The 14,923-nt window shown below is 28.3% G+C and overlaps 1 protein-coding gene across 1 annotated transcript; it reads left to right on the top strand.

The window, feature by feature from the left end:
• The first annotated feature begins 2,149 nt into the window (after positions 1-2,149).
• LOC111290178 (21 kDa seed protein-like) lies at positions 2,150-3,323 on the top strand. Its single transcript, XM_022881531.2, has one exon. It carries the CDS (start codon positions 2,364-2,366, stop codon positions 3,048-3,050), a length of 687 nt encoding a protein of 228 aa, XP_022737266.1. The 5' UTR covers positions 2,150-2,363; the 3' UTR covers positions 3,051-3,323.
• The last annotated feature ends 11,600 nt before the right edge of the window (positions 3,324-14,923 follow it).

The following is a 14,923-nucleotide window of genomic DNA, read 5'->3' as shown; positions in this document are numbered from 1 at the left end:
ATTTTAGTGATCCTTGATCAATTAAGAGAGCTACCATCATTGGTGCAGGCTAATGTTCCCTGGGAGCTTTAGCTTTATAGTGTGGTGGTTTGTTCACCCATCTGTCTTGCTAAATATCCACTCTCGACCCATCACCAATCTTCCATCTCGTACCATTTAGCAATATATCCTTGCCACCCAACAAACTAGTCCACAAATATGAAGAAGTTGTGCCTTTTTTCGTCATGTGGGTTTGCAGCCCCTCTTCCCATCTTTTCATTTCTTTTTTTTCTTTTTCCTGTTCAAGCTTTTTCATCTTTTTTTTTTTTATTTTGATAATGATTTATCTAGAATCAACCAATTTAATGCTTTCTCCAGCCAATTTTTTTAATGTTTTCCTAAAATTTATGGTGAGAATTAAGAGAAAAAAAAAAGAATGACAACAATATCTAATTAGGTATTTTGGTGATAAGATTGACGAAGGGTCACAATGCACATGGCGTCATAATTATAGGGAAAATTATAACAATCAAAATAAAATAGTGGGAAGTCTATTGTAGGGAAAATTATATTTATTTTGAAATTATATCTTTTGGTTTTTCTTCTTTTTTACTTGCAATTTTCTCTTTAGAATCCATGTGTCAATCATTTATTGAATATTATAATGATATAAATTAGCATTAAGAGTAATGTGTACATTAAAGTTGGATTCTTTTCATAGAGGAGATACATGCATCTCACATAAAGTAGAGAAAAAAAATTGATATGCTATGGGGAAGAGGGTAACAAAAAAAAAAAATTGGATCGCTGTTATTTGATTTAATAACTATGTGTGCTGAGAAATTATTCCAACTTTTTGTCAATGTGTTATCTCTAGAAACCAATTCTACCAAAAAAAAAAAAAAAGGCATTATCAAGCATTAATGAGATATTTAGATGTATGCATAAAATTATTTTTGTGGCTTCAACATATGTTTAAAACAAGAAACCGGCTACCTCTTATTTTTGTTCTTATTTAATGGAAAACAGTTTTTTTTTTCATATATTTTTTCCTTTCCATCATAAATTGATATTAAATAAATGTTGGAAATTGGTAAATGAATTATAACTTTGCTAAGTTTGAATATATTGTATATCTATGCCAAAAAAATAATAATAAAGTGTGTGTGCAGAACATTTTCAGTAATTAACATTTTTAAGATTTGTTTACATAGTTAAATTAGAAATCAATAATTGAATGATGACTTAATTGTATACATTGAAAAAGATATGTTAAAACATATAACGAATTTACGGTACAACGTTTTCAAAATATAAAATCACGTTAGGTAAAATTACAAAATTTTTAACAATTATGGTTAATATGAAAATTTATTATTATTATTATTATTATATTTAAATTAAGCCCTCCTTAAATAAAATTTTTTGCACACCACCGATTCAAAGTGTAGAGTGAGACTGATTTGTACGAAAAACATAATTAAAAGATAACATAACGAAGTTATGAATTTAATAATTGTATCTTATTTTTAAGATTTTTTCAGCCATGGTTGGTGAGAAGAGGAGAGAACCTACCTAGTTTATCTCTTTAATGTGTTTCTTATTCTCTCTTATCTGGATTTACGATAAATTAAAAATGTAGCGAAAGTCTTATATAAAAAACTTTAGATGAAGTTTGTAAAGTTTTTAATTAGGAACGATTAAATAAAAATTAAAATAAAAAATTAAAATTGATAAATTAAAATTTTTTATTACATAAATTTAGTGTATAAAATTTTTTTAAAAAAATTTAATAAATTTAGATATATTTTTAGATAAGATTTTTAGTAAAAACAAAAAAAACATTGACAAAATTTTTATGATTGAATAAATCTAATCAAATTTAAAATATAAATAATACTTTAAATAACTTTACATGATATTGATTTTCACATTTAATTCTATTAATTTATCTATTTAAATTTTTTTATTAAATCATCTTTAAAAATAACTTCATAAACTTTTCTTAAAAAATTTCATTTAATCCGTGGCAAAAAGGAGATATATAAGCATTTTTCGTGTGTTTTTCATGTGGGTAGCAGTAGCACTGTAAGATGTGGTACGGCTTAGGAACTGCCAAATTAATAAACGAGAGAGGGAGATGAGAGATGAGAGAGGGAGTGGCGAATAATGGAGTTTTGTCTTAGCTCAATGAAAAACGTGAAGAAATAAAAATGGTCCAAACTCCTGCATTGAAACATTGAAATGCATCATTTGAAAGTCTTAATTACTTACACATGGATAGTGATAAGCATGCATTATATTCAGGCTTCAAGCAAGTGAGACCTCTATAAATTGGAGTAGAAAACCAAGCAATCAGAACCCAAAGCAACAAATACTGAGCCATGAAGACCATAGCAGCTGCTGTTTTACTACTCTTCTTTGTCTTCTCAACAAAATCATGTTTCCTTGGAGTAGCCAACGCTGCAAATGAGCCTGTGTTTGATACGGATGGTGACGAGCTCCGCACAGGTGTTGAATACTATGTTGTGTCGTCAATTCGGGGTGCTGGTGGTGGTGGACTTGATCTAGGGTCGTCGCCAAATCAAATATGCCCAAAATTCGTTGTCCAAAGGGGACTTGACATGGAATTTGGCAGGCCGGTAGTATTTTATCCCGTGGACGCCAACGATAGTGTTGTCCATCAATCCACTGATGTAAACATAGTGTTCCTTCCAAGCATAGACCCTTACTGCCGGACAACAACTATGTGGAAGCTTGACAATTATGACCATTCATCGGGAAAATGGTGGCTGACAACTGGTGGGATTAGAGGTGATCCTGGTCCTCAAACTTTGACCAGTTGGTTTAAGATTGAGAAATTTAGACCTGATTTCACCGATAGGGTTTACAGACTTATTTTCTGTCCTTCAGTCTGTGATTCGTGCGTAACTTTATGCAATGATATTAGTAGATATGATTGTGGGACACAACTACGTTTGGGTCTCACCACTCCAGAAGCTGGATGGCCATTCAGTTTTGTCAAAGCATCTAAGGACATACAACAAGTTGTTGGGAAGCAGTCGCGCTAATTTTATGTACGTATCAAGTGAACTATCCAAGTAGTCGTTTACTTTGGATTAAATAAAAATTTCAGTGGCTGCCTCCTGGCAATCCAGAAATTAATGTAATGTTCTAGCTTGTAATTAATTAATGGGCTATGATTTTGGTAACGTGGAGCCTCCATCACTCTTTTTCAAAACCCAACTTTGTCCATTATGAATAACCGATCTGCTTCTGTTGGATCAGCTACAGTCTATTAGTGGTCTTGTCAATATTAAATGCTGATTTATTATATATTACTCTTTCTGCCTCATATTAATTTCTACCGAGTTAATGTGAAAATTTTTTATTTTGTCGTATATCATATTAAATTTTTAATTTTTAATAAATTTAACATTTTATAATTTTTAATGTTAAAAACCAAAAAAATTATAAAAAATAATTTTATAATATAAAATATAATAGATTTATGTCTTAAAAAAAATGTACACAACTTTGGAACACAAAAAAAAAAATAGATAAAAAAAATGAAACGCAAGGAGTATTAAGTATTAATTATGTGAAATAGTGAGTAGTATATAAAATATATAAGGCGATATGTGTTTGATCAATCATTAAAAATTTTTGAACCATTAAAAACAAAAATTTTAAATGCATTCAATAATAAAGTATTTTATAGTGTTACATGCAATACAAAGACAAATAAATTTTATAAATTGCCTTGCTCATTTAAAAAATTATATTTAAATTATATGTCCCAAACTAAAGTGACAGACAAATAAAGCACAAAAAAAAACATTCAAGTGCCGATTTATGCCCAAATCAAACCCAAAGTGGGCCAGCCCATAGGCTTGGATTAGTAGCCCAACTATCTCTGTTAGAAGTAAAGTTAACTTGTTCCCTTTAATTTTGTACTAATAGAAATAAATTCTACACTGATTTTAAATTATGAAGTGTTAAAAAAAAAATTATAGAAAGGGCTATTTTTGTTTGGAAGATGACTTTTTTTATATAATTTTTTGTTAACATTGTTTGTTTGGATTATTTTTTATATTTGGTTTTGCATGAAGAGTTGAATATTATGTGTTTTAACGGAATTTGTTTTTTCATAAAAAACAAAGTTGTTTAAATTATAGTTTTATGTGAAATTACAAAATGAAAATTATTAAGTTAATTTCCCCTTAGTATAAATCCTAAAGTCATACTTGAAACCAGCATATAATAGAAAAAAATTAACATAAAATTATCCATAATTCATGATAATGGAACAACTCGAACCTCAAAAGGTTTTTAAAACTTTTCCTTGTGATTATTTTAGTCAAATGAAGAAAGAAATTAAGAGATTACATTTTATGAGGATACTTTTAATACAGTAAGTTTTATACTCTTTTTTATTCTTAAATCAAATAGTTAAGATTAAAAATATTATTTTAATTTAAATTAGTTATGAATTTAATTTTGATCCAAAAATTAAAAAATATATATATAACTTACACTAATGTAAGTGGGTCTTTACTCATTTTTTATATTCTCAATTTTTTCTTTTACTTTTTCAGTAACTAAATATTAAAAATACATTTTATTTTCCTACATTTATTTAAAAACAAAAGAAAATAAAAATAAAAATACAAACACACTATAACTTAAGGATATACATAGGAGGAACCAAGTTACACTGATATAAAACTAATTAGTTTACATCTTTTTATAATTTTATGTGCAATTAATAGTTGAAAATTTATTATATCAAACAATTATTAGACTTTTTTAATTAACTACAAATTTGATATACATGATTTACATTAATAACACATGAATCTAATGACTAGAGAAAACAAAAATAAAACGTATAAAATATTATGAAAAAGTGTAAAACTAAAGAGTAGGAATTCACTTACCCTAGTGTAAGTGTTACATTTTTTTAAATTTAGATCAAAATTAAATTTAGAACTAATTTGAATCAAACAAAAGGCAAAACAATCAAACAGAATTGATGTAGCACATAAAAAATTTCTTGTATATAAAATTAGACAAAAGCAAGTGACTTTGCAACCTCAATTACTATAAAAACCATAATTAGAATATAAGACCATATTTGAGTCCCCAAAAATTCCTTTCTTCCAAAAATTTTGATTCCACCAGAACCCATTCTCTAAAACCCCTAAATCAACTAAACCCATTCTTAAAAAATCCTAAATCAACTTAAACTAGTCTCTAGAACCCCTAAATTAATTGAACCCAATCACTAAAACTCCTAATTAACTGAACTCAATCTCCAAAACTCTTAAATCGAGTGAGTTCTTTCTTTAAAATCCCTAAATCGATTGAACTTTTTCTTAAGAACCCTAAATCAATTGAACCATTTTCCCTCAAAAGCCCTAAATCAGCTGGTCCCTTATTTCAAATAACCTTAAATCACCAAATCCTCTCTCTAGAAAACCTTCAATTAACCTAACCATCTTTAATCGATAGATTCTCTACCTCAATTCATGATTGAACAAAAAAATCCTCGATTCCAACGTATGATTTTGCGTTTTTTGTTTTTCTTTGATTAAGAATTTTTTGTTTTTTAGAAATTTTCCCTCAATTACAAAATAAATCCTTTTTTTATATTTCTTTCCCTATTTCTAATCCTTTTGTTTTAAGTCACAATTCCATCCTTTTTGTTTTGAGTCACAATTCCATTTTAACTCTTTTCTTTTTTAACATAATTTCTTTTTTTTCCTTGCCAACATACATTTTTAACTTTTTTAAGCCAAAATGCTGGCTTAATAATCCATATAGACTATATGTTACACATCATTTTCCATGTAAGTTGATAAGTGCTTAATATTAATGGTAGCTATTCTTATATAATGGAATTATACATAATCACATAAGTTTGAAAGTTTGTTGTTTGATTTACAACAAAATAAAAGATTAAAAGCTTATTTGCATGCCATAAAAGGTTGAAGGTTTATATCCATTTTGTCCCAAACGTTGAGGGAAATTTTGGGTAATATGTCAAACTAAATTAGTTTTCACTGGTGTAGGTAAACACTTCATATATATATATATATTTATGTACATATATTGTCGCAACGTATGGGCTCGAAAATCCGACTATTGGACATGAAAAAATAAAAGTCATTTTTAAAAGCATCAAAACCGATGAGTCATCACCAATCTTTTTTAAGGTGTGATTGATAAACTAAAAAAAATTTATCTTTTTAATAAAATATTAAAATAAATTTAAAGTTTATTAAAAAGATGTTTTAGTTTACGAAAACAAAATTGAGTTTTAGAGTTTAGTTACACGTGGAAAAATATTATCATCCTACAGTACCTATTAAAAAATGGTACTAATTGATTGCATGTTAACCTTGAGTTTTTATAAAAATGGTCTAACTTTAATGTTTACAAATTAATTCCTTAATTTTATTTCTTCATTCTAAAAATCAAATCTTTTTAATGCTTCAAAATATATCAATTTTATTTTTAAACTCTTTTTAAAAAAATGAAACCAATTAATTTGGATTAAGATGAAAAATCTTAAGTATAAAAAAACTTCCTTCACCCTTTGTATTTTGACGAAATTTCAAAAATTTTCCTAACATTAAAAGTTTTCAAGATGCTCCATAAAACCAAAGTAATATTTTGTGTAAATAATAACCGTTGAAAATCTCCTCATATTTAGGTCAAATTTCAAAGATTATTTTTACTTTAAATATTATCTTATTTCATTTTATTTTTAGAAATATTTTTTTAAAACACTTTATTCATGAAACATATAAGTAATATGCAGGAATATCATGATATATAAGCATAACAATCAAAGAAAGAATGACAAGTTTAGGGTTTGCCTATAAGGTTTAAGATATGAGATAAAATTTAAGGTTTGATTAGAGGTTGGGATCTAGATTTAGAGTTTATATTTAGAGATTCGGTTTAAGATTTAAAGATTGATCTAAGGATTTGAGTTTGATTTAGAATTTCGAGTTGTTTTGAGTTTTGTTTCAATTTTGAGATTTAATTTAAGGGTTTATTTAGGGGGTTAGGTTGGGTTTAGGGTCTAACAATTTAAGTTAGGGTTTGAAGGTTTGTATGATTAATGCATATGACAAAATAAATATGGTATCAATGTAAAATGTAACATTTAATGCATAAATTGAGACTACATAGGTGTAAACACTTTTTTTTGCTCGAATTTTTTTTTTTTAATCGAAATGGATTTCAATTGTAAAATGGGCTTAAATGGGAAACTTTGGGAACAATAAGATAAAAGTCCAAATATTTTGAATTTTAATTTGATTTGGTTTCTGGTCTAATTTAGTCAAAAGTAAAAAAAATTCAAAAGTCTAAAAAAGGTAAAAAACAAAAAAAAAAGGAAATCAGATGAGCAAAAATGTGGGATTATTGTGAAAAAAAAACCCCCCACGGATTCAGCTGTGAATCTGATTTTGGGAATTAATCAAATCAAATTCTAGAAATTATACATGAAATCAAATCATAATTAAAATATAGATTCGGTTGATTTTTTTTTCCAAATTGAAAGGGATTGAATCCTTATAAAAAGGAGATACAGAAATCATACAGGGGGAGACAATTGACAAGCAATCACAGACAAAAAAATTGGCAACAAAGACTTCAAGACATGGTTTCGCTAAATCAGTAAGAAGAAAGAATTCAACACAGAGACATCAATCGCCAAAAATAGTCAAGCAAGAAGCAATCATAGCAGATGAAGGCTTTTATTAACAAACAAGGATTGAACAGAAATAGCATCAAATTCACAATCAGAGACAGAGTCAGCCAAATAGGAACAGAATATAGCAATTTTCAACATCAATCAAAGTCATATTTTCGGCAATTGATCACAAAAGGAAGAGCAGAAGCAACCCAGAACCAACCAAGAAAACACACTCAATTCCCATAAACCGTATCCAGTAAACCTTGAGATAACTCGTACCCAGAACCAAACCCATACCCAGCAAACACAGACCGAGAGTTTCAACCCATTAAACCCATAAATCAGCCAACCTTAACCCAAATATAAGAACGGATTCACAAGCACAATCAGTCAGCAGCAATTCACACAAAAATCACAAAAAAAGCAAGAAGTTGGCAATAAAGGGATTTTGTTTTTTGAAGATTTCGATTTGGGCTTTGTTCCTGAGTTTTGTGGAAGGAAGGTTTTTGGTGGTCTTAGCGAAAGGCAACAGCATAGACGGTGGTGGTACACGGCGAATTGACGCTAGATTTTGGTAGTGATTTTCAACTAAAGGTTTCTCAAGCGACAACGAATGCCACGGCTGACAGTGAAAGTGACAAAAGGTAGCCAAAACGATGGCAAAACGGTGATTTTTTTAATTGGTTTCTGGGTTCTGTTTGTGGGAGAAAGGAGAGAACCAGGCAAGATAACATAAAAGGAAGAAATTGATTTTGAGAAAAAAAAAAATGGTGCCGCTTTTGGGCACTGAAAAACCCAGCTCCTTCGGCCGGTGCTTGGAGACCCGCTTTGGGTCTAGCCCACTCTAAACACTCCATCCCTTCCTGTTTGAAGGAAAGTCAAGCCCAATCACGAGCCTAGTAATTAGCCTAATTGGCCAGCCCATCATTCTAAGCTTGATTAGAATTTAACTTGGGCCATTACAAGCTCAATTGGTTTTGGACCTCAACTTGGACTTGATCCAATAATTAGTATATTTTTATTTTTCTGTTTTTGTTTATCTTATGTTATTGTGTATTATTTATTTGATTATTGATGTTTTCAAATATATAAAAATAATAATTAAAAAAAATTAATTCATGATGTCTTTCCAAACTAGTGGAGAATTTTTGGGGATTTAAAAAAATTGATTATGAATCTTACTAAATTATTGGAGGATCTCATTCAATTAAAAAATAAAATTTCAATCCTACCAAATGATTCAATGATTTAAATATCAAGTTAAATATTATCAAACTATTGGCATATTTAATGACTTTTTCTTGAAAATGTTTTCAAATAAAAAATCTCACCAAACTATTGGAAGATATGTATCGAGATAAAATCTTGTTAAACTATTAAAAAATTTTATTGATTGTTTTCAAATAATTAATTTCTTGAAATATATTAATGAATCTGATGACGTAGTCTTTTCAAAAAGAGACATTAGTCTCCATGAAAACTCGTGAGGTGAGAAAGTTACCTTAAATTAGTATCAAATTATTGGAGTAATTTTAAATTAATTTTTAATAATTAAATTATTTGATAAATTATAAAGATCTTTTAAGGCTTTGACAATTTGAAATCAAACTAGTATCATGCTTTAGGTGGACACTGTGAGGGTGATATAATATTTCTCACATAATCGCACTCTTGAACCTAAATTTAGTTTTGTAGACTAGAATATACTTTTTTGAAGATACTTAAGTCAAGCTTGAGATTCCTCTATGAAAAAGGATAGATTCAATTATGGGGTCAATCATACCTAGATAAGAAAGATTAAGAGTAACTCATCAAAGTCATATTTAACACTAAGTCTATGGATCTATACGTTATGATAATTTGGTGACTCATTAGGTAGCATTCGAGAGTCAAGCTAGTAAATAATTTTTTATTATCCAAGCCTATTTTAATAAATTTAAGAAATTTTTTTCTTTTCTTCTTATTTGTGTTTTATTTATTTATTATTATTATTATTACTTTTCATATTTGTCATTCATTTGCATATACATAATATGAGCTTTACACTCGAGCTCCATCCCTTAAGAGGGAGTAAAGTACCTACGTCTTCGTGAATCTCTGTATGTGGTAATGAAATACTTTTACTCAAATTGAACATTTTTTTTTTGTAACCTATGATAGGTGAAGATTTTGGTGCCTTACTAGTTCATAATGGACAATGATGTAAGGAACAATTTAGGAACCTTTAAAGTTAACCCAAACCATATATAGTTAGCCTAAGAGCTTAACCCATAGGTAAAGCCATGCTTTTTTATTTTTTTTATTTTTTAGAATTGACCTGAAGTTTATGAATCATACTATTTTATTTGCTTTCTTTATATGTTCTATTTGATTTATTTCTTTGTTACTACTATATAGAGTTAACTTGTCAAATTTTTTTGCTTATTTTTTTTTTGCATAAAGACGACATAAAACACCTGCTTTGAAGTTATTTTTTACAAAAGCTTTCATGGAACCCATTAAATATCTAACATGATTTTATGGAATTTTGAAAGCTCTTTTTTGTTGAAAATTTTTAAAAGGCCAAATATTTTCTCCCATGCATTGCATCCATTCATGGTTAGTTTTTGATTAAATTAGTGCATGAATAGTCTATTAAAATTATGATACATAAGGTTCAAGGATAGCTCGACCAACTCATCACTAGTATAACACTTGAGCTTAAGTCAGAAGAATAAAGTAATAGAAAAGGCCAAAAAAAGGCTCAAGGGAAAGTTAAACAAAATTATCGAAACACTGAGCATGCTAAATAAAGGGAAGGTAATAGAGAAAGATACTGGCCCTAAAAACCATACATCACAAGATGTTGTTGACTCTCTGTATCATCCTGGTTATAGCACATATCAGGCCCAATCCGCCCAAAGAATTCCACCACAATAGCAATAGTTCATATTTCCTATAGGATATACTTACTTAAGAATGCCATTGGCACTAAGCCAAGGGAGCATCCAAAGTTATATCAACCATATTTTCACTAGAAAGGCAGTAGAGCCAATCTAAATTCCCAATTTAGATGATCCAAAAGAGAAGTTGAAATTGAAAGTGGTTGAGTTTTTGGAGGACTCAAAAACAAATCGAAAGATGAACATGCTCAAAGAGAGATTATGTGCTGTAAAAGGAGTTGATTTTTGTGGTTCTATGGATGTAGCTTGCCTTTATTTAGCTATAAATGCAGTTATTCCACCTAAATTAAATGTGCATGATTTTGAAAGTATGATGGTACAAAATGTCCCATAATACATATTACCATACACTATCGAAAGATTGCTATCTACACCAGTGATGAAAAACTATTGATGCATGTTTTCCAAGACAGCCTTACTGGCTTAGCTGTAAAATGGTACGTCCAATTAGACCAAACTTGTGTCTACTCTTAAAAGGGGCTCACTCAGGCATTTATTAATTAGTACTATCACATCAATGACTTGGTCCTTTATTACCTTTCTTTACAAAGCATGGAGAAAAAAGCAATAGAATATTTCAAAGAATATGCTCAATAGTGAAGGGATATGGCTGTTCAAGTTTAGCCTCTTTTGATTGAGAAAGAAATTACAGTACTATTTGTTAACACTCTGAAAATACCCTACTATGAGAAGATAATAGAAAAAATAACAAAGAACTTTACTGACATAATGATTTCAGGGGAGATTATTGAAAATGTCATCAAGAGTGGTAAGCTTAAGAAAAAAAAGGCCAGAAGTATCAAGAAAGGAGAGATGCTTAAAAAGATATAAGTTGAAGCATAAGCTGTGAGTTTTGAGGGGTAATAATTCATAAGTTATGCTTCATATCTATAACATGTTAATCCTGCTTACTACACAACTATTGATAATATTGCACAAGTCCTTTACCAACCTGCTTCACAACTAGTTTACCCACCCACTTACCAACCAACCTTTCAAACACCTGTATATGGGCCTAGTCCTGTCTTTACACTAGTTGTAAAGCCTAATAACTAAGTGAGTGGTTTGAGAAGATCCAAGAACAACCAAGAGAGCTTTCATTGATCCTATCCCCATAACTTATACTAAGCTATTCCTATAATTGGTTAAGAGTGACCTACTGTCTCTAGTTCATTTGGAACCATTGAAGGCATCCTATCCCAAATATATATAATGTTAATGCTATGTGTGGTTACCATAATGATAATGTAGGTTACTTTGTAGAAACCTACCTTGCTTTTCAACACAATGTGCAAAGTTTAATCCAAGCAGGCTCAATGAACTTCAATGAATTAGGGGAACGAATGTCAATAAAGACCCTTTACCTAATCACCCAAAGATATAATCTTAGGAAAAATACAAAAAGGCTGGCTAGAAACTACTTGTCATTTGGGATTTCTTTTACAGTAATGTTAGGATTTCTTTAGAATGATGATTTCTTTTATGTATTAAGATTTCATTTTATTTTTCATCATTTTAATAAAAAAGGCAAATATGATGCATTTTCATGACATTTCTTTTTTCTTGTGAATTTTTGTTACATGTTTTTACCTTCTTATATCTTATCATATATTCATTCTTTGATTCTAAATAATGAATGTTTAGACAGTCATGATAATAATTCAAAATTCAATTTTGATAGCATTATTCATATTGATGTGATCGATAAGTTGAGATCATTAATCTATTAGGAAGACAAATCTAGCAAAAAATTTTGCTTATTGAAAGATAAAAATGATGCAGAGAGTGATCATTGCAATGGTTCATTCACAAGTTTGCTCTTGGTCAATAAATGTTCTTCATTAAAATTACTCATATTTGATATAAGAAATGGTAATTTTTCTTATACTTTTCATACAAAAAGTAAAATTATCCTTTCTACCTCATTTGAGCCAGTTGAAATTTTTTTTTAAAGAACCTTAACCAAGGATCACCCCTACACTAGGGTCAAAGTTTGAGAACCTTGAAAATCCTTAATGATTTTAGGAGTAAAACCTTTTTTGCTTAGATCTTTCTTGAAAAGTGATGAAAAGTGTGTAAAAAAATAAAAAAAAAGAAAAAAAAATTAATGGGGCAAAATGTCAAAGTGCTCTGCATGAAAAGAAATGATCTTTAGTTGATTACTTTTTAAATACATTTTTGACCTATTTTATCTATTTATTTCATAACCCCTCACCCTAGCCTACATTATATACCTTAAAAAGTCCATTTTAATTAAATTAGAAGGCTTGAATTGGAGAATCATAAATTGAACTAAAGTAGACTTTCTTTAGGATTATTTAGAATTTTGATCGAAATGTCATTGATGGATCAAAGGGAGAGAGAAATGGGAAGAAAAGATGAGAAAAGATGTGTTAGCAAAAAAGGAAAAAAAGATAAAAAAGAAATAAAAGCAAAAAAAAAAGAAATAAGGAAAAAGGAAAACTTAAACTAAAAACCCGAAAAGATGATTTAAGTAAAAATAGAGATTTGGAAAAGTAGCTTTATTTGAGGATCCTTGGGTATGGATATTGTTTGATTCAAAGATTGAGAATATCAATCGAATATATTTTTGAGAAAGAATTCTGAGATAGAGCTTAAAATTATCTAAACAGTCATTATTTTGGATGTTGATATCCTATTTAAACAACCATTGTGTTTTGCTTTTCTCATCTTTGATTTGTTCTTGACCAAATTTTTTTTTGATAATGAATACCCACTTTAATTTAACCAAACAAACTAACCAACCAACACATAATATGTATAACAAATTTATGTATGTATGTTAGTTTGTGAATCATCTTTTTAAAAAAAGGAAAAACTAAATTCTCTTACTTTAATGAAACATTTGGATGAGGGATTTTGAGGAGAGATTTCATTTGTAGAGAGACTTTTAAAATTTTATAATAAAAATAACATGTTTAGCAAAATAAAATTTGAAATTGTCAAAATTCTTGGAATTTGCAAGAGGAATTTTGGAAAACTCAAATTCTCTTTTCAAATTCCACCAAAGAGGTGAAATTTGTGAAGTTTCTTAATATTGAAATTTGTGTTTTCTTCAATTTTAACTAAAAAAATTCATTATAATTTTTTTTATTTTTTCATAATATTAGGAATATCTACAAATTCTTACAAATCTAATGATACCCATATTACATATATATTTTTTAGAAATTTTCTTTTTCTATCTCTATTATTATTATTATTATTATTTATTATAATTACCTTTTATCTCTTCAAATCCCAATATTTAAAATTTTTTTCTAAAAAATAATTATCCAAATAGCACAATTAAAAAGTATATTATTTTGAATTGATCCATTTTAAAATACTAGTATCATAAAATTCTTCAAAATTTCAAAATTTCCTATCCAAATGCACTATAAACCTTTGCTGATGTTGGCCCCAGCAATTTGAAACATGACAGGGTGATGTGATATGAAAATGATATGAATAGAGGACAAGAAGATAACACGGTTTAAAATTTTTAAAAAATCATAAATAGGTTTAATAAAACAAAAAATGATATTTTATGTTTTCCTATTAACACAAACTGTGACACATGATTTTCGTATAAAATATGACATGAATATAGTATTTTACATCACATGGTAACATGACTTGCCAAGTCTAGATTATGTTATATAATCTTAAACCCTCTTTATAAGAATAAACATTGATCAATCAAAAATATAAATAGTGATTCAAATATATTCAATTCCTTTTTAGTTTTGACTAACAAGTGGTTATAAATATTGGTTAAAATGTTATTTTAAAAAAATATTTTTTCACTTAATGTATTATAGTCATCGAATGTAAAAAGGACAATATATTATCTATAACTATTTTTTTCATAAATTTCATATTAACTTCATGAGGTTTTCTCTTTTTAAAATCCTAATTTCAACATAATGTATAATTTTTGAAATAATAAAAGCAATAAAGGTATAAGTTTTGGTCCTCACAAAATTTTAATATCCACTTAAACCAGAGAATGACTTTCATAATGTGTTTAAAATTGTGGGAGCATATCAATTACAATTTTTTATTACAATCTTATTACTATTTAATCGTAAAAAATTATGTAGGAGTCTACCACTTATAAGTATGGGCTTTAAATAAAATTTGGATGGATCTCACTTAATTCTGAATTATGATTGGATAATTGTACTCTAATAATTGTAGGTGAAATACTCCTTAAAATTATTGACTTATTGCAAGGTCATTGAATAATAACCATTAGATTTACAATAACTAATATTATGTTTTTATT

Source organism: Durio zibethinus, chromosome 11, assembly GCF_047325235.1.
Source record: "Durio zibethinus cultivar Kanyao isolate XHJ-2024 chromosome 11, ASM4732523v1, whole genome shotgun sequence".
Lineage (NCBI taxonomy): Eukaryota > Viridiplantae > Streptophyta > Magnoliopsida > Malvales > Malvaceae > Durio > Durio zibethinus.
The sequence above is the reverse complement of the archived record's forward strand: the minus strand, read 5'-3'. Positions and strand labels throughout refer to the sequence as shown.